At 44.0% G+C, this 22,326-nt stretch overlaps 1 protein-coding gene across 3 annotated transcripts in view; it reads left to right on the top strand.

The window, feature by feature from the left end:
* Positions 1–5,838: 5,838 nt before the first annotated feature.
* SLC9A7 (solute carrier family 9 member A7) overlaps positions 5,839–22,326 on the top strand; it is a 76,263-nt gene continuing 59,775 nt past the window's right edge. The window contains exon 1 of one of the 3 annotated variants that reach the window (XM_075265241.1): positions 5,839–6,277. In XM_075265241.1, coding sequence (XP_075121342.1) covers positions 6,049–6,277 — 229 coding nt within the window. In that variant the 5' untranslated portion in view covers positions 5,839–6,048. The remainder of the gene's footprint in view (positions 6,278–22,326) is intronic. The other 2 variants (XM_075265240.1, XM_075265242.1) reach the window with 2 other exon arrangements.

Here is a 22,326-nt window from a genome sequence, read left to right as displayed (position 1 = left end):
CAATAATGGCATGAGACCAGTCTTTACAAATCTAAATGGTCTTTTTCTTGGCTCTGTTCATTGATATGCAAGTTCAGCAAGATAGAAAACAGTGGGGTTATTAGAGAGGAACACTGGTCTCTTTCAGGCTTCACCACAGACTAATGAACTGTATTCTCACTTCTCCACACTGCTCACAGATCCCTCCTTCAGACAGCTCACAGATGTTCCAAGTGTAGCACTTTGCAACTTCCTCATATCTTACTGTAAGATCTTTTTGTCCCAGATCACTTGGCAGTGACTAATAAAGGTTGCAGTGAACTATGGAATTACAACATCATGGAGATGGTTATGACATTTAATTTATTGGCTCTCAAAGTTTACAAACCATATGTCACAAGATGTTTTATAGAAAAGATATAGCGGTTAAACCAGCGAGCACAGTGTCCAGAAGATATCTAACCAGGGGCGTAACTACCGTAGAGGCAGCGGAGGTGGCTGCCACAGGGCCTGGGCCATTAGGGGGTTCGGTGACAGCCGCTACCGCTGCGTTTGTTTTTTTTTTTTTTAAATAGGCTGTTAGGGCCCCTATTCACTTGCTGATCCTGGCTGGGCCGGGATCGGCAAGTGACACCACGGGCCCCACAAGCACTATCTTTATACTCGGGGGTCTTTGCAAACCCCCGAGTATAATGATCGGCGGATCGGGAGAGGTAAGGAACATAACAAACAGTGTTACTTACCTCTCCACGATCCTGGCAGGCCTCCTTTCTGACGTCTCTGACGTCACATGAACCCGGCCTGCGTCCCGGGTCATGTGACGTCTGACGTCATTTCATAAGGACGCCAGCGGAGAAGACAGCGTGGGAGCCGGAGACAGGTAAGAAACAGTAATTTTTTTATGTTTTTATTCCCCCGGGTCTCCGATTATTATACTGTGGGGTCTGAAAAGACCCCAGAGTATAATTGTTTATGGGTGTCCACTATGGGGCATAATACTGTGTGCAGGGGACACTATGGGGGATAATACTGTGCGCAGGGGCCACTATGGTGGATAATACTGTGTGCAGGGGCCAGTAAGGGACATAATACTGTGTGCAGGGGCCACTACGGGGATAATACTGTGTGCAGGGGCCAGTAAGGGACATAATACTGTGTGCAGGGGCCAGTAAGGGACATAATACTGTGTGCAGGGGCCAGTAAGGGACATAATAATGTGTGTAGGGGCCACTATAGGGGATAATACTGTGTGCAGGGGCCAGTAAGGGACATAATACTGTGTGCAGGGGCCAGTAAGGGACATAATACTGTGTGCAGGGGCCAGTAAGGGACATAATAGTGTGTGCAGGGGCCACTATGGGGGATAATACTGTGTGCAGGGGCCAGTAAGGGACATAATACTGTGTGCAGGGGCCACTATGGGGTATAATACTGTATGGAGGGGCCACTATTGGGGATAATACTTTGTGTAGGGGCCAGTAAGCAGTGCCGCACCTCCCATGAGGCGACCTGAAGCGAGCGCTTCAGGCGGCACTATGCCAGGGCCTCAGGGAGGGCGGCATTTTTGCTTCCCTAAGCCAGTCCAGGACAAGCTGTCCTGGACTGGCTTATCACCGAGCGGAGGTTTGGGGAGGCCACTGGAGCAGCGCTGCTCCAGCAGCCTCCCCTCACGCTCAGGCAGAGAACAGGCAGTCTCCGGGCCTACTCTCTGCCAGCGAACGGCGCTAAGCCCCGCCCCCTTCACTCGGCCATGCCCCTGACCCGCCCGGCCACGCCCCTGCTCCCCCCTCCTCCCGGCGGGGGGGGGGGGGGGGGCGGCTTTCTGCAGTTAGCCTCGGGCGACGAAAGGAGCAGGCTCGCCCCTGCCAGTAAGGGACATAATACTGTGTGCAGGGGCCACTATGGGGATAATACTGTGTGCAGGGGCCAGTAAGGGACATAATAGTGTGTGCAGGGGCCACTATGGGGGATAATACTGTGTGCAGGGGCCAGTAAGGGACATAATACTGTGTGCAGGGGCCACTATGGGGTATAATACTGTATGGAGGGGCCACTATGGGGATAATACTGTGTGCAGGGGCCAGTAAGGGACATAATACTGTGTGCAGGGGCCAGTAAGGGACATAATAATGTGTGCAGGGGCCACTATAGGGGATAATACCGTGTGCAGGGGCCAGTAAGGGACATAATACTGTGTGCAGGGGCCACTATGGGGGATAATACAGTGTGCAGGGGCCAGTAAGGGACATAATAGTGTGTGCAGGGGCCACTATGGGGGATAATACTGTGTGCAGGGGCCAGTAAGGGACATAATACTGTGTGCAGGGGCCACTATGGGGTATGATACTGTATGGAGGGGCCACTATGGGGATAATACTGTGTGCAGGGGCCAGTAAGGGACATAATACTGTGTGCAGGGGCCAGTAAGGGACATAATAATGTGTGTAGGGGCCACTATAGGGGATAATACTGTGTGCAGGGGCCAGTAAGGGACATAATACTGTGTGCAGGGGTCACTATGGGGGATAATACAGTGTGCAGGGGCCACTATGGGACATAATACTGTGTGCAGGGCTTACTAAGGGACATAATAGAGTGCGTAGGAGGGGGTCAGTCGAGGTCTTCGACGTCGGTGTCGGTTGGGGGGGGGGCCCGTGTCAAAAGTTCGCCACGGGGCCCCGCCATTCCTAGTTACGCCACTGTATCTAACGTTCAACACAAATAGCAATGTGTGGACAATTCCATGTTCCCAATTTATAGAACGAAACACAGCAAGCAATCCTCAGGGCCCCCATTGCAATTTAGCGAAAGGTCCGTGAAAAACGGATATGTGACAGTCATCACACGTCCATTTTGAGAACACATTGTATTCAATGTGTGTATTCACATGTCCATGAAAAATGGCACTGTCATGTGCAAAGGGCCCTAATATTACCCCTTTCCTTTTTATCCTACATTAGGGAACTGTTAGGCAGTGGCGCAACTACCGGGGTAGCAGGGTAGCGGCTGCCACAGGGCCCGGGACATTAGGGGCCTGGCGATAGCCGCTACCCCTGTGTTTTTTTTCTTATCTTAATAGGCCGTTACCGACTGGAGTTACTCCAGCCGGTAATGGGCCCTATTTACATACCGATCCTGGCAGAGGCCGGGATCGGTAAGTGACGCCGCGGGCCCCACAAGCACTATTATTATACTCGGGTGTCTTTTCAGACCCCCGATTACTATGATCAGAGGCCCCGGAAAGGTAAAGGAAAATAATAAACGTGTTACTTACCTTTCCAAGATCCTAGCAGGCTTCAGGCCTATTTGAGTGACTCTAAAAGTTGGGAGGTGGGTCAAAGTGGTGGTAATGGGAGGGCTCCACTTATAGAATCTTGGCACTGAGCCCACCAATGTGTTAAAATGGCACTGCCTCACCATTTGAACACGGTTGATGTTGAGAAGGCTCTTATACAGCTACCATTATGGCTAGTTCACAAGGGGCAAGTTGGCAACAAATTTTCCGCCTCAAAATCTGCTGCTCCCAATTACTTCAATGGGAGCCGCTACTACCTACTAGGTAGCGGAAAAAAGAAGCGAGGTGCCCTATCTTGCTACAGATTCTGCTGCTGAATCAGCTGCAGCGTGAGGTTCCATTCATTTGGGCCTAATCCATCGCGGAATGCCACAAAGGGATGCCAGTGCACTCCCCCGGCATCCCGTTGCGGCAGCCACGACGGAATGTGTACATGCGGAACTCCGTGTGAACTAGCTCTTAGGCTGGGTTCACATGGGGTTTTTTGGTCCGGAACCTCAGGTGGAGGCCGCCTCTGGTTCTGGTTCAAAATACGGGTAGCTGCGACTGGATGCCGATGCAGTGCACCAGCATCCAGTCGCACACTCCGCTCCGGAGTAGGCCCAAATGAATGGGCCTATTCGGGAGGATTGAGTGTCTTCAGGCAGATTCGCGAGGCGACTCCGCCTGAAGAATGAGCATGTCCATTCTTTTTTCCAGGAGCCGGAAAAAAAGAACTGACCGGCTCCCATTGATTTCAATGGGAAGCATCTTTTTGGTCAGGATTTTGAGGTGGATACGGCCTCAAAATCCTGACCAAAATACCACATGTGAACTCAGCCTTAGGGTGTAAGTCTCAGTATCACAGCCTTCACAAGACATTCTTGGGCAAGAGATCTGATGATAAAACAATTTCTCACAGTGCTTCAGAAGATGAGGTCTATATGACCAAATCCCTTTTCTGTTTGGGATGTTCAACTGGTCTTCGTACAGGTGATCTGAGCGCCCTTTTAAGCTTTCTACAGGAATTAGATTTTTATTATCTGTTGATCAACACAACCTTTCTGGTCACCATAACATTAAAGGGATTCTACCATTAAAATGAATTTTTTTGGCGATCACACGTCGGAATAGCCTTTAGAAAGGCTATTCGTCTCTTATCTTTAGACAAGGTCTCCGCTGCGCTGTTCCTTAGAAATACAGTTTTTTACTGGTATGCAAATTAGTTCTCTGGCAGCGATGGGGGCGGGCCCCAGTGCTGAAAATGCGATGGGGGCGTCCCCACTGCTGCTCGAAAACACGCTCCAGCGATGCCTCTATCTTCGCCTGGATCCTCCCCTTCTTTCATTGTCTTCCTTTGTGTCACCTCCGACGCCTGCACAGTTGGCTCTGCCAGTGAGACACCAGCAGAGCCGAGTGCGCATACCGGCCGGCGACCATTTTTGGGAGGCCGCTCCTGTATTGAACTACAAGAGCAAGAGCGGCCTCCCAAAAATGGCCGCCGGCCAGCATGCGCACTCAGCTCTGCTTGTGTCTCACTGGCAGAGCCAACTGTGCAGGCGTTGGAGGTGACGCAAAGGAAGACGACGGAAAAAAGGGAGGATCCAGTCGAAGATAGAGGTGTCGTTGGAGCATGTTTTCGAGCAGCAGTGGGGACGCCCCCATTGCATTTTCAGCGCTGGGGCCCTCCCCCATCGCTGCAAGAGAACTACTTTGTATACTGGTAAAAACCAGTATTTCTAAGGAACGGCGCAGCGGAGATCACATCTAAAGGTAAGAGACGAATAGGCTTTTTAAAGGCTATTCCAACATGTGATCGCCCAAAAAATTAATTTCAATGGTAGAATCCCTTTAACAAAAAGGGTGAGAGAGATCCATTCTTTGGAAGGTATTTTTGTCCAGACCATCAGGGTGACAGCTGCAAACAGTCTTCAAGGGGTTGTCCAGGAATTGGACAAACTACACATAAAAGAATCATACTGGCATGTCCCCAGTACTCCATTGTCTGTTGCCGCTGTCCATTCAGCCTCTCTGACAGAACTGCATCCCACGTGAATCAGAAAGGAACTGGTGACGTATGGTACGTTAAAACCAAAATAATGCAGAATATGGTGAGTGAGATGCAGAACAGGGATGTGGCATGCAGATGGGCCTGGTACCGTGTGCCACAATATTTCCCATCTATGCCAGAAAACTGGTGATAAATCCCCTGGCAATGTTACAAAAATAGCGATTAAGGTCTTTTTTGTGACTAAGGCATAAAATTTATCCTCAATGTCACTGGAAAAATGGCAGCAAAAACTTATCTTAGAAATGTAAGAAGAGACATACAATTGCTGGCATCTTCTAACTGGGTAGTGGACGTGTGTAGTCATACATGGTGACAGAACATACTGTATATCAGCTGGCCCTGTCACAGTCTTCCTGTACTGTCACCACACGTGAGCATTACCTGCCAGTCCTGGCGCACATATTAGTACGGGTGTAGCGCCCTTCAGGCGGCAGGGCTGATAACACCCTGAAGGGTCAGGCCTTGCCCTTATAGGGGCGTGTCCGGGGGCGGGGCTCGGCAGGCTGCGCTGTGCATTGCAGAGCACGCCGGGGAAGCGCAGCTCCATTAATCGCTATGGGCTTGCAGAGGGGATTCTGCGCATTGAAGACTCCACTAATTGTCACCGGGAGGAGGAGGAAGGAGAATGAGCCGTGTGTCTGCTGAGCAGTCCTAGCAGCCGGCGTGGGTTCTGGGGCAGCAGGCACCGGATTAGGGAGGGAGGCAGCAATAGCTCTGCTCCAGCATGCAGCGGCTTCTGTACCTGCTCATCCCCTGGATCCCCTGGACACGGGCTGAGGACAGCGCCATGGAGGAGATCGCCACAGAGAAGGAGGCTGAGGAGAGCCACAGGCAGGACAGTGTGAGCCTGCTGACATTCATCCTGCTGCTCACCTTAACCATCCTCACCATCTGGCTCTTCAAGCACCGCCGGGCACGCTTCCTGCATGAGACTGGCCTGGCCATGATCTACGGTGAGGCAGACAATGGTCTCCTGGGGCAGGGGGGCACTTCTGTCTATTTGTCTTCTTCTCCCCTCAACCCTCTGGTGACAGTGGTGCTGCATGCTGTGGTGGCAGCAGTCACTATGGCTGTGTTATGGCACTTTGCAGGGTTGGCATGCTGTGTGGTGTCACTAGGGGAGTGGTGCTGGGACCTTGAGCCAGTGACTATGTTGCCATGAATATTTTGCAGCATCCTCTAGGACTGAGGTTGCTAAGGCCAGATAAGACTTTGTTGCACAGTTTTAGGACCGTCATACAGAAACCTATATAATAATAATAATACTGCCCTGACATCCAGAACAGATGTGACATTGTAACTAGATTTAGTAGACTTCTCCCTTTCTGAACAATTGTCTACTGAACTGACTGCCGGGGCCTATACGGTCTGGCTGGAGCACATTAGCATTTGGTTTTGTCACTTTGTCTTATCCGTGGAGCAGATGGCTCTATTGGAAAATCTGTACTACGTCATTCATTCAATCACCCAACTACTTCTTTCTCCTCTTCCAAGATGACACTTTCATTATAGTCCTAGCCGCTTCTATTGCATTTCAAGTAGAAGCTGGATGAGTAATATTTGTCACTGATATTTGTAAACACATTACTGTTGCAGTGTAACATTTTGTTACAAGGACAGTGGTGTATTTAGCCCTGTACTATAGACTTGGTGGCCTTCCTACAAAAAAACACGAGCCTTTGTTAAACGTCACAGATGTTCCTGTTTGGCTCCCCTGCCTTTAAATATTTATTATTGTATCTTGTTTCCATGAAAGTGGTTTCTCTTGAACAGTCAGGACACGAGGCATTCTGAAATTCGATCTGACCAGATACAGACACTGCTATTGGATAGTATTATAAGCTCTGACTAAGCTTATCGTCACCCAAAATTACTATGTGAAGATGAAGCGTTTCCTTTTGTGATCCTTAAATCTCTGCTATATTCATGAGTCTTTCCGATTCCTGTCTTATTTACTTTACATTAATTTAGATGTCAGGAAATGTTTATGTTAAAATCTTCCGTTTAGCTGGTCTTTTTTCTTTATCGTGCACTGAATTTTACAATCCCCATTCATATGTTTGAAGCAGTCAGAGTTGCACAGATACTGAAAGTAATCTGCCACATGTGAACAGCCCCTAATGGTGGCAATAGCTGTACTAATCAACCTTGAGCCTTACATTTGTATTTGAGCCTGTGTTGCAAATTTTATCAAAAATCATAGACTAAACAGCAGTCGGTCCTGTAAGGGTATGTTCACACAGCAGAATTTGCTGCGAATTTAGGGGCGAATTCCACACAGAATCTGCCTCCTTTTGTTTTTCCATGAAAAGCAGAGATCAGAGAAAGACATGGGAAAAAATAAGTGTTTTGCTTGATATTGCCACGGATTTCTGCAGAATCTGCAGCTTGAGACTCCCTTCTGGTCACATTCATCTGAGTCTAATCGGCAGCAGAAAGCTACGACAAAATGTCTACGACCTGCATGAGCATCTCATTGTGGCGCAGTGGAAAATGAAGAGGAATTCCCCCGCTTGGGGACCCCCAAGAACTGAAACCTGATCCGTTTTTTTTTTTTTTTTATAGTGGGGACCACCGGGTTTCCACCTGCAAAAGGTGGAAAAATGTGGAGAGAAAAGTCGTGCTTGCATTTTTTTAAGCGGATTCAGGATTGGAAAGCCCCAAACGTAGATCAGGTGCAGGTGTGAACCTAGAGTTGTTTTGTTTTGTGAAACCAAACCAGGAGTGCGTTGAACAAAATAGTAGTATTCGTGCCTATCCTATAGGCCCCATTCACACGGGGTGTGGAATGGCGGATTTTGGTCCTGAATCTGACGCGGCTTCCCGCGGCCAAAGGGCATAGGGCCAAAATGTGCCTGCCACGACTTCTGCAGCTTCCGACAGTCAAGGCTTCCTGCTCCGGAGTAGGCCCAAATGAACGGAGGATGCTGCCGCGAGGCAGACGCAGGTGCTGAATCAGCCGTAGAATCTGCCTGATGAAAGGGCAGCTTGATTCTTTTTTCCTTGAGCGGCAACATGCCGCTCACAGAAAAAAAAAGTAAGCTAGCGGTCTACATAGACCGCTATTGTGAGGGGGCGGATTATGATGTGGATTCAGTGCCAAAATCCATCCCCTCTTACCCTGTGTGAACGTGGCCTTACAATTTCTCCTACTTTAAAATACACATTTTTGTTTCAAACTTCAAAACAAAATCTTAAACGAGTTCACTTAGCCTAAATCGGTGGTTCGCAACCTTACTAATGATGCAACCCTTTAATACAGTTCCCAATGTTGTGGTGATCCCCCAACCATAATTTTTTTTTTTACCTCCAATACTGCTGCTTTGAATAAAAGCTTCTTTTAACAGAGTAACTGCCCCTTTAATAACTACCCGTTTCTGCTTCCAAAACAGTAACCACCTCCTCTTATGCCTTCACACAATTCAAATAACCACCTTTGTACTGCTGGATTTCCGCACCTCCTTATAAACAATAGTCCCTGCTTATAAACAGAGCCCCCTATTATTAATAATTCCCCGTTATCGGTAATAGCCACCCTCATAAATAATAGTTACGGTAACCCTATAAAATAATTGTCCACATTATCAATATTAGCCCTCTTGTAAATAACACTCCCCCCTTATAAAAAGCCCCTTTAATACCCTCCTTATAAATGTTTCCCTCTTATAAATGAGACCACATTATAATAGTCACCCATATAATGCCCCCCTTATTATAGGCCTATACTTTCCTTATAAATAATAGTCTGCCTTATATATATTAGTTACCTTTTATAATAGCCCCTTATAAATAATTCCTCCCTTATACATAACATCCCTCTTATAACAATCCACCTTATATATAGTAGTTCCTCTCCTATAGTCACACCTTATAATGGCGTGCCTTATATATAATTCCTCTCTTATAATAGCACTCCTTATTTAAAACAGCTCCTCCATTATAAATAATAGCGCCCTTATATTTAATTATTCCCCCTTATAATAGGCCACATATTTAATAGCCCTCTTATATATCATTCCTCTCCTATAATAGTTCTTCCATTATAAATACTAGCCTCCTTTATATTTAATAGTTCACCACTATGAATATTAGCCTCCTATAAATAAGTTTGTCCCTTTAGCAGGTAATCCCATTCCCTTACCATATAACAATACATTTTGTACTCTCCTTACTACACTCCCACTTCAGTGGCACAGGTGGCACGCTGCAGTGATGTCATACCACCTGCGCCATGATGCCCTGTGTGGTACTCGCCGTCCTCTATGGCAAAGCAGGGACCTTCCAGCTTCCTGCTCTGTCATATAATTAAACAGTATCTGTGTGTATATGCTATGGGTAGAGGAGCGGTGTCTCGGTTCCTAAGACCAGATCAGACATTTGTGTTTTCCGATGGTCTTAGGTCGACTCCTATGAAAGGGTCGTGACCTACAGATTGAGAATTATGAATTAATTTATTTTTTTAAATCTTTGTTTCTAAATATTTATAGACATTTGCTAAAATACCAAAACAATATAGTACATACAATACAAACATACAATAGCAAAAGTCATAAGTAAAGACTCGGTTGCAATGTCCACCTGAAATCAGCAGATAGAAGTCCTGCACCAGTTTTTTTTTTTTTTTCTTCTTCGTCTGCTGCTTTTAAACTAAAAGCAACAGGTCTGTATAGTGGGGTCTATAGGGCTCCCTTTGTAACCACTATTTTTAGAGGTTTGTCTGTCCAATGTTGTGATCCTCTGACTGAGTAGAACATTCGGGCAGCTGATACTAGTGTGAACCTAGCATAATAAGTTAATACATAAAAATTGTAATATATCAGCATTGAAAAAAAAAAAATTCTTAAAATAGTCATTGATTGTACAAATGGCAAACAACACAATCAAATATGACATTTCAGAATTAGTTTGTGTTAATAAGTAAGAATTGAAGGTGCAAAAAAACCCCAAAACAAATCAACCTATGAAAAAGTTTGGATATCATGAGGGCACAATCGTAGAAGCTGGACTATATTGCCTGCCAATTGTCCCGCTCAGGGCAATAATATGCCTAGTGTGTCACTGGCCTTATAGTAGCCTGTGAATCCAAGAAGTGAGGGAGGACACACTATGCCAAAAGGTAGAAATATTTGTGAAGTATGTGTGCATTACTGTGTCATTGTGGTGGTGGTTCCATTAGGGGGCATTTATTGGAGACTTGTTACGAGATATTGCATCACTGTACCATATCATGCCAACGTCTTAAGACATTGGCGTGTTTACCAAGCTAGGACACTGAGCCGACCGCATATATCCTTGAAACTGTGCTGCTAGGATGCTCACAGATCTCAAACCAAATCTGCGACATATGAGGGTAATTCACCTGCAGCACTTTTATACTCGCAGTTTATATTTTTGGTGACAGTTTGGTTGTTTATTCTTTACAGTGAATACATTTTTTTTTATTTATTTTTTTTAGATCACATAGGCAGGTTGTGTTGCATATTATTTAACCAAAGCCAAAAGTTGACCCAGTGACTAAATCTATGTATTGCCATTCTTGGCATCCACTTGAAGAACTGTATTTAAGCATCTTCAATCACATAGTCTAAAATCAACAAATTCTAGCCTACATGTATGTAAGAAGTGCCATTAAAGGGTTTAACTTCTCTAAATACTTTTTTACTTTTTTTTCATATTGCAAAACTTTTTTCTTTTTGTTTCGATTCCCGCTGGTTTCCAAATAGCATTACTATTGACAGCTTGCCAAATAATGTTAGAGCTGGGTGTTGACTCTGAATCATATATAATGCACCTGTGACTTTTTATTTATTCTATTTCCCCATTTATGTTGGTTTGTGTGTACATGATGCAAACCAAATAGCTGATAGTTAAGCCTACTTTCACATATATATGTGTGTGTGTATATATATATATATATATATATATATATACATACACTCACCGGCCACTTTATTAGGTACACCATGCTAGTAACGGGTTGGACCCCCTTTTGCCTTCAGAACTGCCTCAATTCTTCGTGGCATAGATTCAACAAGGTGCTGGAAGCATTCCTCAGAGATTTTGGTCCATATTGACATGATGGCATCACACAGTTGCCGCAGATTTGTCGGCTGCACATCCATGATGCGAATCTCCCGTTCCACCACATCCCAAAGATGCTGTATTGGATTGAGATCTGGTGACTGTGGAGGCCATTGAGTACAGTGAACTCATTGTCATGTTCAAGAAACCAGTCTGAGATGATTCCAGCTTTATGACATGGCATTGCATTATCTTGCTGAAAGTAGCCATCAGATGTTGGGTACATTGTGGTCATAAAGGGATGGACATGGTCAGCAACAATACTCAGGTAGGCTTTGGCGTTGCAACGATGCTCAATTGGTACCAAGGGGCCCAAAGAGTGCCAAGAAAATATTCCCCACACCATGACACCACCACCACCAGCCTGAACCGTTGATACAAGGCAGGATGGATCCATGCTTTCATGTTGTTGACCCCAAATTCTGACCCTACCATCCGAATGTCGCAGCAGAAATCGAGACTCATCAGACCAGGCAACGTTTTTCCAATCTTCAATTGTCCAATTTCGATGAGCTTGTGCAAATTGTAGCCTCAGTTTCCTGTTCTTAGCTGAAAGGAGTGGCACCCGGTGTGGTCTTCTGCTGCTGTAGCCCATCTGCCTCAAAGTTCGACGTACTGTGCGTTCAGAGATGCTCTTCTGGCTACCTTGGTTGTAACGGGTGGCTATTTGAGTCACTGTTGCCTTTCTATCAGCTCGAACCAGTCTGGCCATTCTCCTCTGACCTCTGGCATCAACAACGCATTTCCGCCCACAGAACTGCCGCTCACTGGATGGTTTTTCTTTTTCGGACCATTCTCTGTAAACCCTAGAGATGGTTGTGCGTGAAAATCCCAGTAGATCAGCAGTTTCTGAAATACTCAGACCAGCCCTTCTGGCACCAACAACCATGCCACGTTCAAAGGCACTCAAATCACCTTTCTTCCCCATACTGATGCTCGGTTTGAACTGCAGGAGATTGTCTTGACCATGTCTACATGCCTAAATGCACTGAGTTGCCGCCATGTGATTGGCTGATTAGAAATTAAGTGTTAACGAGCAGTTGGACAGGTGTACCTAATAAAGTGGCCGGTGAGTGTATATATATATATATATATATATATATATATATATATATATATCAAATCAAAAAAGCTTTATTGGCACGTCCGAATAGATATTTGGCATTGCCAAAGCTAGTAGAGTGTGTGTGTGGGAGGGTTGGATTCGGGTGGGTGAGTGGTGGGTATGGGGGGGTGGGGTGGTTTGGGTTATAACAGTCCATGGAGTCTCGTCTTCTTCTTAGTTGGTGACCGCTATATGGGGAGGTGGGGTGGGGCGGGGCGGTTGGTTTGGGTTATAACAGTCCGTGGAGTCTTATCTTCCTCTTCGTTGGTGACCGCTATATGGGGGGATGGGGCGGGTGTATTGGGATAAATATAACAGTCCGTGGAGTCTCATCTTCCTCTTATTTGGTGACAGCTGGACACGTATTGGGCAGCGATCTCCACATTGGCCTCTTCTTCTCCCAGTAGAATGTAGAGTTTCCTCTTCTCTCTGCCCACGTCCCAAGTCTGGGATGTGGGCAGAGAGTCTTTGGTAGTAGACGGCCCTCACAGCTAAGTATTTGGTGCAGTGTAGCAGGAAGTGGGTGTTGTCTTCTAGGGCCCCCTGGTCACAGTGCTGGCACAGTCTGTTCTCCCGTGGCTTGTACGTCTGCCTGTATCGTCCCGTCTCTATCTCTAGGTTGTGGGCGCTCAGTCTGTACCGGCTCAGGGTCTGTCTGTGCTTGGGGTGGCGTATTCTCTCCAGGTAGGTGGCCATGGTGTAGTCTCTTTGTAGGGATTGGTACACGGTGAGTTTCTTGGAGTTATTTATTTCGTTTCTCCATTCTTCAATGTACCGCTCTCTGTTTGCCTCTGTGGTCGCCTTTCTTTCGGCCTTGGTTATCATCTGAAGGTGTTTTTGGTTTGATGGTTGGCTGTTTGGTTGGTGAGTATCTGGTTTGCTCCGGTGGCTTAGCCAAGCTTGGTGGTGGTAGGAGTCGGGCTTGCTCCCCTGGATGTGTGCCTGGAAAGAGATATATATATATATATATATATATATATATATATATATATATATATATATATATATATATATATATATATATATATATATATATATATATATACACACTCACCGGCCACTTTATTAGGTACACCTGTCCAACTGCTCGTTAACACTTAATTTCTAATCAGCCAATCACATGGCGGCAACTCAGTGCATTTAGGCATGTAGACATGGTCAAGACAATCTCCTGCAGTTCAAACCGAGCATCAGTATGGGGAAGAAAGGTGATTTGAGTGCCTTTGAACGTGGCATGGTTGTTGGTGCCAGAAGGGCTGGTCTGAGTATTTCAGAAACTGCTGATCTACTGGGATTTTCACGCACAACCATCTCTAGGGTTTACAGAGAATGGTCCGAAAAAGAAAAAACATCCAGTGAGCGGCAGTTCTGTGGGCGGAAATGCGTTGTTGATGCCAGAGGTCAGAGGAGAATGGCCAGACTGGTTCGAGTTGATAGAAAGGCAACAGTGACTCAAATAGCCACCCGTTACAACCAAGGTAGCCAGAAGAGCATCTCTGAACGCACAGTACGTCCAACTTTGAGGCAGATGGGCTACAGCAGCAGAAGACCACACCGGGTGCCACTCCTTTCAGCTAAGAACAGGAAACTGAGGCTACAATTTGCACAAGCTCATCGAAATTGGACAATTGAAGATTGGAAAAATGTTGCCTGGTCTGATGAGTCTCGATTTCTGCTGCGACATTCGGATGGTAGGGTCAGAATTTGGCGTCAACAACATGAAAGCATGGATCCATCCTGCCTTGTATCAACGGTTCAGGCTGGTGGTGGTGGTGTCATGGTGTGGGGAATATTTTCTTGGCACTCTTTGGGCCCCTTGGTACCAATTGAGCATCGTTGCAACGCCAAAGCCTACCTGAGTATTGTTGCTGACCATGTCCATCCCCTTATGACCACAATGTACCAACATCTGATGGCTACTTTCAGCAGGATAATGCGCCATGTCATAAAGCTGGAATCATCTCAGACTGGTTTCTTGAACATGACAATGAGTTCACTGTACTCCAATGGCCTCCACAGTCACCAGATCTCAATCCAATAGAGGAGCATCTTTGGGATGTGGTGGAACGGGAGATTCGCATCATGGATGTGCAGCCGACAAATCTGCGGCAACTGTGTGATGCCATCATGTCAATATGGACCAAAATCTCTGAGGAATGCTTCCAGCACCTTGTTGAATCTATGCCACAAAGAATTGAGGCAGTTCTGAAGGCAAAAGGGGGTCCAACCCGTTACTAGCATGGTGTACCTAATAAAGTGGCCGGTGAGTGTATATATATATATATATATATATATATATATATATATATATATATATATATATATATAATTATAATTTCCTAGGGGCAGAGAGAGAGATTTCAGTGCCTGATCTATTACATCCATACACTAACAATACTGACTGACTTCTTTGACCATGGTGGTGTTCCATCATGTCTCAGTCATGGTATTTATTATTTTACTGGACAAAGTAGACCAACATACATTAGTGTTATGCTACAGGGTTATCGAGAAAAGAAAGTTCAAATAGGAAAGGAGCAGTTTGCTTGGATGCAAAATTCTGCCTAGGGCCAAGACCCCAAGTAGTGTCCCGCAGCTAGGGTTGAGCGATCGGGATCGGAAATGTTCGGATTCCGATCGGCGATCGAGTAAATATCGCGATCGGAATTCCGATCCCGATCTTTTCGGGCGGGATCGAGATCGGAGGTTATTTCCCACAATGCTTGGCTACTGGGCAATCATTGTGGGAAAAGCTTAGCACCCATAGGAATGAATAGAAGCGGAATAGTGAATAGGATAGTTTTTAAAATCCGATCTTCGATTATTAAAAAAACTAGCTGGTACCCGCGACTTCGTCTGCGGTGATTGTAGAAGTGGGTATATACAGGCGCGGGTAAGATTTTCGTAGTGTGTATAAGGTATGGGATATGAAATGTAACTTTGTATCTTGTTTTTATTCAGAGAATACGTGAGACTTTTGTGTTGAAGTTAATTTGTATTTGAGCTGCTATACGGTGTTGTGAGAAACTTTACATAGTGACTTTGGGACAGAGGTATTTGAAGTTAACCCTTTCCCGCCGATGGCATTTTTTGATTTTCGTTTTTGACTCCCCTCCTTCTAAACCCCATAACTTTTTTATTTCTCCGCTCCCAGAGTCATATGAGGTCTTAATTTTTGCGGGACAGATTTTTCTTCATGATGCCACCATTATTTATTCTATATAATGTACTGGGAAGCAGGGAAAAAATTCAGAATGGGGTGGATTTGAAGAAAAAATGCATTTCTGCGACTTTTACGGGCTTTGGTTTTACGGCGTTTACTGTGCAACCAAAATGACATGTCCCCTGTATTCTGTGTTTCGTTACGATTCCGGGGATACCAAATTTATATGGTTTTATTTACATTTTGACCCCTTAAAAAAAATCCAAAACTGTGTTAAAAAATTATTTTTTGAAAAGTCGCCATATTCCAACAGGCGTAACTTTTTTATACGTGCGTGTACGGGGATGTATAGGGTGTCTTTTTTTGCGGGACCGGGTGTACTTTGTAGTTCTACCATTTTCGGGAAATGTTATTGCTTTGATCACTTTTTATTCAAATTTGTATCAGAATCAAAACAGTTAAAAAATGGCGGTTTGGCACTTTTGACCATTTTTCCCGCTACGGCGTTTACCGAACAGGAAAAATTTGTCTAGCTTTGTAGAGCGGGCGATTTCGGACGTGGGGATACCTAACATGTATGCGTTTCACAGTTTTTAACTACTTTTATATGTGTTCTAGGGAAAGGGGGGTGATTTGAATTTTTAATCCTTTTTATTTTTTTTTTTATATTTTTTTTACTTTTTGTAAACTTTTTTTTTTGCATTTATTAGATCGCCTAGGGATATTGACATGGGTGGGCGGTGTCGCGGATTGTTAGAGTGGTGGGGGTCGGCAAACATGGCTGCTCCGGAGCGTTAAAGAGAGCATCCTGGAGTATCGTTAAGGTGAGGGGCAAAGTGGTAAAGTATATGTATATGTGATTGTGTGGGGTTAGGGGTGAGGCTGCAGAGGGTAATATGAATTTTTTTGGCTTGCTGTGGTCCAAAGTGTGTGAGATTGCAGAGATGGTGGTGTGAGTTTGGGTTTTGTGGGGGTCCTGGCACAAACGTATGTGCGCTATTGTGACGAAAAGTAGCCTATTGTTTAATCGGGTGTATTAACTATGTTTGTGGAAAATTTCAGCCAAATCGGTGGAGCGGTTTTTCCGTGATTGAGGAACAAACATCCGAACATGCAAACATCCAAACACACAAACCCACAAACTCACAAACTTTCACATTTATAATATTAATAGGATCCCATTGGCTTGCATTGGGATCGGGATCAGGTTTGAAAGGAAAATTCAAAGGATTTTAAAAACGATCCTGAAATTTCAAGATCGGCTCAATCCTACCCGCAGCAAAAAAAATCTATGGGAAAAACACGGCAACAGTACATTGCAGTTTTTGCCGCAGTGCTTTTCACAGAAGGTTTGCAGAGGTTTCCTAAGTGCACTTTCCGCTTCAGTTACACCTATAGGGAAACCGCCTGCCTTTCTGTAGATAAAAATGACATGTTGCGATTTCCAAAAATGCGTATTTTACCACACTGTGGGGATGGGGTTTGCTAGAATCCCATCCATTACACTGTGACTGTAAAATGCAGTGGTTTTCTCCAGCATTTATGCCACGTGGGGCCCCGGCCTTCAAGAGGATCTGTTACGGGGCATTCACAAGATGTAATGCGGCATTGATTCTGACACGATAACTCGTGTCAGAATCAGCGTTGCAAAACAGAATCCCGCATAACACATTGAAATCAATGGGTTAAAAAGCCCCCCATTGATTTCTATGTGTTACGTGCGCTAAGCGGAACCCATTGAAGTCAATGGGATTCTGTTCTGCAGCACTGACTCTGACACAAGTTATCGTGTCAGAATCAACGCCGCGTTACATCGTGTGAATGCCCCCTTACAAAGTGCTAAATGCCATGCATCATTCGAAAAATCTATCCAAATGTTCAAAAGATATGGCTCCAGGAAGGTTATATGTGATTCATGTGGGTGGAAACCTCTTTAGTTTCTCAGAGAAATACAGAAGATTCTCACCCACTTGGAGAATCACAGCTAGTCAACATATTATCTTCGTGGGGCCATGTCTTTTGAATGGGTTGACAGACTTAAAGAAGAAAAACGCCAAATTGATCAGGGAGATGACAAGGATCAAATGTATGACATTTAGAATTTTATATTTGGTTACAGATCCTCTTTAAGCTGGTCTTGTGTAATGTGGTCTGGAAGGAAAATAAATATGTGACATACTTACAGGTGGAGATAAGAGAAGGGATAAAGAGCAATAAAATACTGATAAAGGTTCATTACAATTCCCAAAGTATAATGGAAGAAGCAGAAAATCTACTGATAAAATAAATAGACCAGAAAAACATGCAAAACATAATGAGGTTGTTATAATGGGGGAATTCAGGAACTTCAGGTCCAACAAAGAGAACAGGTTTTTGTCGTTGGTATTGGAGAGGAAAATAGGTTTAACCATAGTCTTAGGTGGGTCTTTTTTTTTTACAGTAAGAGCAGTGAGGCAATGGAACTCTCTGCCACAGGTTGTGGTGATGGCTAATAAGTTGTACAAGCTCAAGAGGGGCATGGATGCCTTTCCTGAAAGTAAGAATATCATGTGTGGGAGGTACAAGTGCTCTTGATAGGATGTTAATGCAGGGATGTGGTTCCACTGCCATATCTTTAATTGGGAAGGATTTTTTTTTCTGATGGGACAGTTAGGCTAAACCCCCATGAGGGTGATGCTATCTCTTGATCAACTTGGTGGACTTTATGCACTTGTGTCTACATCCAAGTTCATCTACTATGTTACTATGCTATTATGTCCAAATTTATCACTCAGTTGGAGGTTGAATCTGGTTTGGATTTTGAGCCTGATTCCACCACGTGAATGGAATACTTAGGACTATAGTATTAAGTAATATAACATTTATATCCTATTGATATACCATAGATGTTTGTGCTAGGTATCCACCTTAAGTGGTTTAAAAGAGTAACTATATATCTTTGTAAGTTTGTATGTGAATGAAATTGTCACTTGTTGATCAAGCCTCAATAGCTCAAACTAGTATATGTTAACATCAGGTTTTGCTATGTGTTGCTTTTGCTACGTTGCACATCCCTTGTACGTAGTGTAGTTTGTTATAGTGCCACAATGTATTATTTAATGTAACAACAAAATGTTTAGACTAAATGGTCTCTATATAGGAACATGCTGTTTATTGTTTTTACTAGTGCTTTAATCTGTTTATGTTTATGTTCCATTTCCTGTTCAAAGTGGAACCTCTCAAGATGACAGTCGGCTATATACCTCTTACTATAACATCATCTCTGTGCTACTATAAAACAGCGATGCTGTGTATAACATCATGTCTTCAAAGCTAAGATTCTTGTTTTTCCACCATCTACAAATCTACCCAATTCTGACATTTCGATTTCAGTCTATGGTCTTAGCCATAACTCCAAGACAGCATAGCCACTGTCTTAGGTCTGAGTCAAACATAACCCCTTTATTCACCCACAATATTCAAGCATTTTTTTACTCTGATCACCTGCACCTCAAAAATATAGAATCTGACCTATTCTTATCATAAAAAAATAGCAAAACCCCTTACTCATTCTTGTATTAATATAATGCCTTACCAATCGGTCTTTCACTTACTAGACTCTTCCTTGTCCCATCTAGCCTGAATTAGCAGCCAGACTACTCTTGCAGTCCAAATACTGCACCGATGCCTCCAGTCCACGCCACTGCATTGGTTGTTCATCTACTTTAGAGTACAATTAAAACTAAGCAAACTGATCTACAAAGTTCTCTGAAGTTCCGTACCTTCCTACATCTTCTCCCTCATCTGTGCATTACCTGTGCTCTCCTTTCTGCCACCGATCTTAGACTAACACCAGCATAATCTGATCCTTCCGCTCCCATCCCGAAGATTTTTCCTAAATTGCATTTATTCTCTGGAATGTGCTAACCCGATCCATTGGATTACTCAATTTCTACAGTTTCAAGCATTCTCTAAAACACACTTTTTTAGGCTGGCTTATTCACATCCCCTAAGCTGACTCTTATATACTTAAACTCATTAAATGGACTATTCTTTTTAACTCTTCCTTTAAAGGGGCTCTATCATTGGGAGAAGTCATTTTTAGCTAAGCACATACTTGCATAGCCTTTAGAAAGGTTATTTCACACATACCTTTTGTATGTAAATTGCCTTAGTAGTCTTTGAATAAGTCACTTTTTATTCATATGCTAATTAGCCTTCTCCGTGCACTCAAGAAGTATCTGTGTGCACCGTCTGCTATCCTCTGTGTATTAAAGCACACGCAAGATCTCATTGCGCAGCATAAGAATCTTTGCTTTGGTGGTAAGCAGTCCATTCTATTGGTTGACAATAGCAAAACAACTTGGCAAGACTTTAGGGCCACTGTATTCTTCCTAAACCATAGTTTATACATCTTCATGAAGTTCAACTGATTGTAGAAGGGAATCTGTGCAGAGGATGTCTGTAATCCAACTTTAATCATTTCACCTTGGATTCCGAAACTTGACTGCATGTTCTACAAATCTGGATGAATGAGGTCAACGATTGTTCATTACTGAAAACTGTAGTGTCATCCATGTAGAGCACGCGCTTTGCCACTTGATCTGGTTCTACTTTTGTAATTGCTTTGACCTCTGAATTCTGTTGAGAAGAGCTTAAAGAAGGCAGTCTTGGCTATTCCCAGAGAAGACTGGGAAGGGCAATTCTTCCATCCATTCACAAGCTAAAATTTTCAAGGTACATGAAGTTAACATATGAACAGAACATTTTCCCCCAACCTAAACCTTTGCAGATCCTTGTTCATAAAGATGGGTAAAACACAATCAAATTTTTTTTTTTTTTTTTTTCTGGTCATGGTTAACCAGGGTTGTGGACATAAGCCGGGCCTTCACTTAATTCACTATCGGTTGTGAGGGAATAGCTGTCTGCAATCTTTGTCATGCCCAAGGATCACACATTTAATGCATTATAGTTGGTTGGTCAGTACCTTGGTGAGGATCTTGTAGTCCACATTTTGGAGAGAGATGGGATGCCAGTTTTTCAAAATTTTCCTTCTTTTCTGTTTATACAAGATCATTATTCACGATCAACCCTCCCCTCAAAAATACATTACACCCTCTCTCCCCTGTTGTTATATTTCCAGTCTCGTCTCGCAGTTCTGACAGGGGTGTGTGGCATGTTGCCAATAGACATTATATTATGAGTGGATCTATTGAAAACTGCCAGCAACTGAAGTCTATGAGCAACTACTTGAACAGATTTAGCTTGTTTACTTATGCTATCAGCTATGGGTGTGTGACTGGTATTCATAGACTAGCTGATTTCTAGATAAATGGCTGAATATTTTATTAGGATTATTCAAGGTTGAGCAAGAGACCTTCTCTTGTGTTCAGAAGCACAGTGAAGAAATGACTCAAAACAAAACTCATTTGTTATTTCTTCCTTTTCACTTTGTAGATGGGTGTTCGCATCTTGTATATTATATGGGGTTTTTGAGAACAGGAGTGCCCTGATCGCTGTCCTGTGGCTGTACATGCATGACATAATTTCTGTGGGAGTTTCCAAAATATCCTAGGAAGTGAAGGTTTGGTTCAAAATGTATTAGAGCTGAGTGGCTATGGACTGATGTCTCTACTGACTAGAGTAATGCTCAAAGGGGCTGTCCAGGGTAAAAAGAAATGTTTACCTTCAACTAACCCTCCCCCCCCCCACTACTTTATAATTCACATGACCGCCCTAGGCAGATCTTTATAGTATCCTGTGACTCTCCATCTTACCACTTCCAGAGACGGGGGTCACATACTATATCCCCCTCTCTCTCCTCCCATCTCCAGCCCTCCGCTCCCGTCTCCTCACTTCCTGTCCCCTCCCCTCACTACAGCAGATCCGGCATACTTACCTTTCCTTCCTGCCATCTCCTCTCTGGCTGCGTCATCAGCGACACACACAGCGAATTATTGCGCATGCATTAGCTGGCTAGCTAGGGAAAAAGGGAGGGGGACAATGACTGTGAGAGGGAGGTGCGGTTAGGGATAGCAAGTATTATAATGATGGCTGTTGAGGGTGTAGTGGGCAGGCTAGCTAAGGAAACAGGGAGGGGGAGTGTGTGAGAGAGGGAGGAAAAGTGAGGCATCCTGGACCTTTTAGGAAACAGAAGAGGAACTTAGTGATATAAACAGAACCCCAGAAATCACTCAAAACACTGTTAAAGGAATTTGGTGACATTTATTAACCCATTAATAGCACTAACAGACTTTTTTGTAAAAATGATTTTTTTTTTTGCTCGGAAAACCCCTTTAATGTGTGTGTAGTATGAAAACTTATGCAGCTGTTTATAGTCCTAACATATTGGTTAACCTTGGTACCTAAAACCAAAAAGTCAAAGATGCATTGCTGAAAATGGAAACTTTTGGAGTTATTGATTTAAAAAAAGGACGGTATGAAGCAAGCCTACAGATTCTGTTTCATACAGTTAATGTAGTTGAATAGAGTTACCATGTCATTGATCATGACCTACAGCTGCTTAGAAATTTTTTCAGGGACTTTTGATAAGATGTTAATATTTTATATCATGTAGTTCAGCTAAGTGTTAGTATTCTTATTACATTATTCCTCATTTCCTGATGAAAACAGGAAAGATAAATGCTACTAATATCTGTAGAATCATTAGGGGA

Source organism: Leptodactylus fuscus, chromosome 2 (genome assembly GCF_031893055.1).
Source record: "Leptodactylus fuscus isolate aLepFus1 chromosome 2, aLepFus1.hap2, whole genome shotgun sequence".
NCBI classification, from domain to species: domain Eukaryota; kingdom Metazoa; phylum Chordata; class Amphibia; order Anura; family Leptodactylidae; genus Leptodactylus; species Leptodactylus fuscus.
The sequence above is the reverse complement of the archived record's forward strand: the minus strand, read 5'-3'. Positions and strand labels throughout refer to the sequence as shown.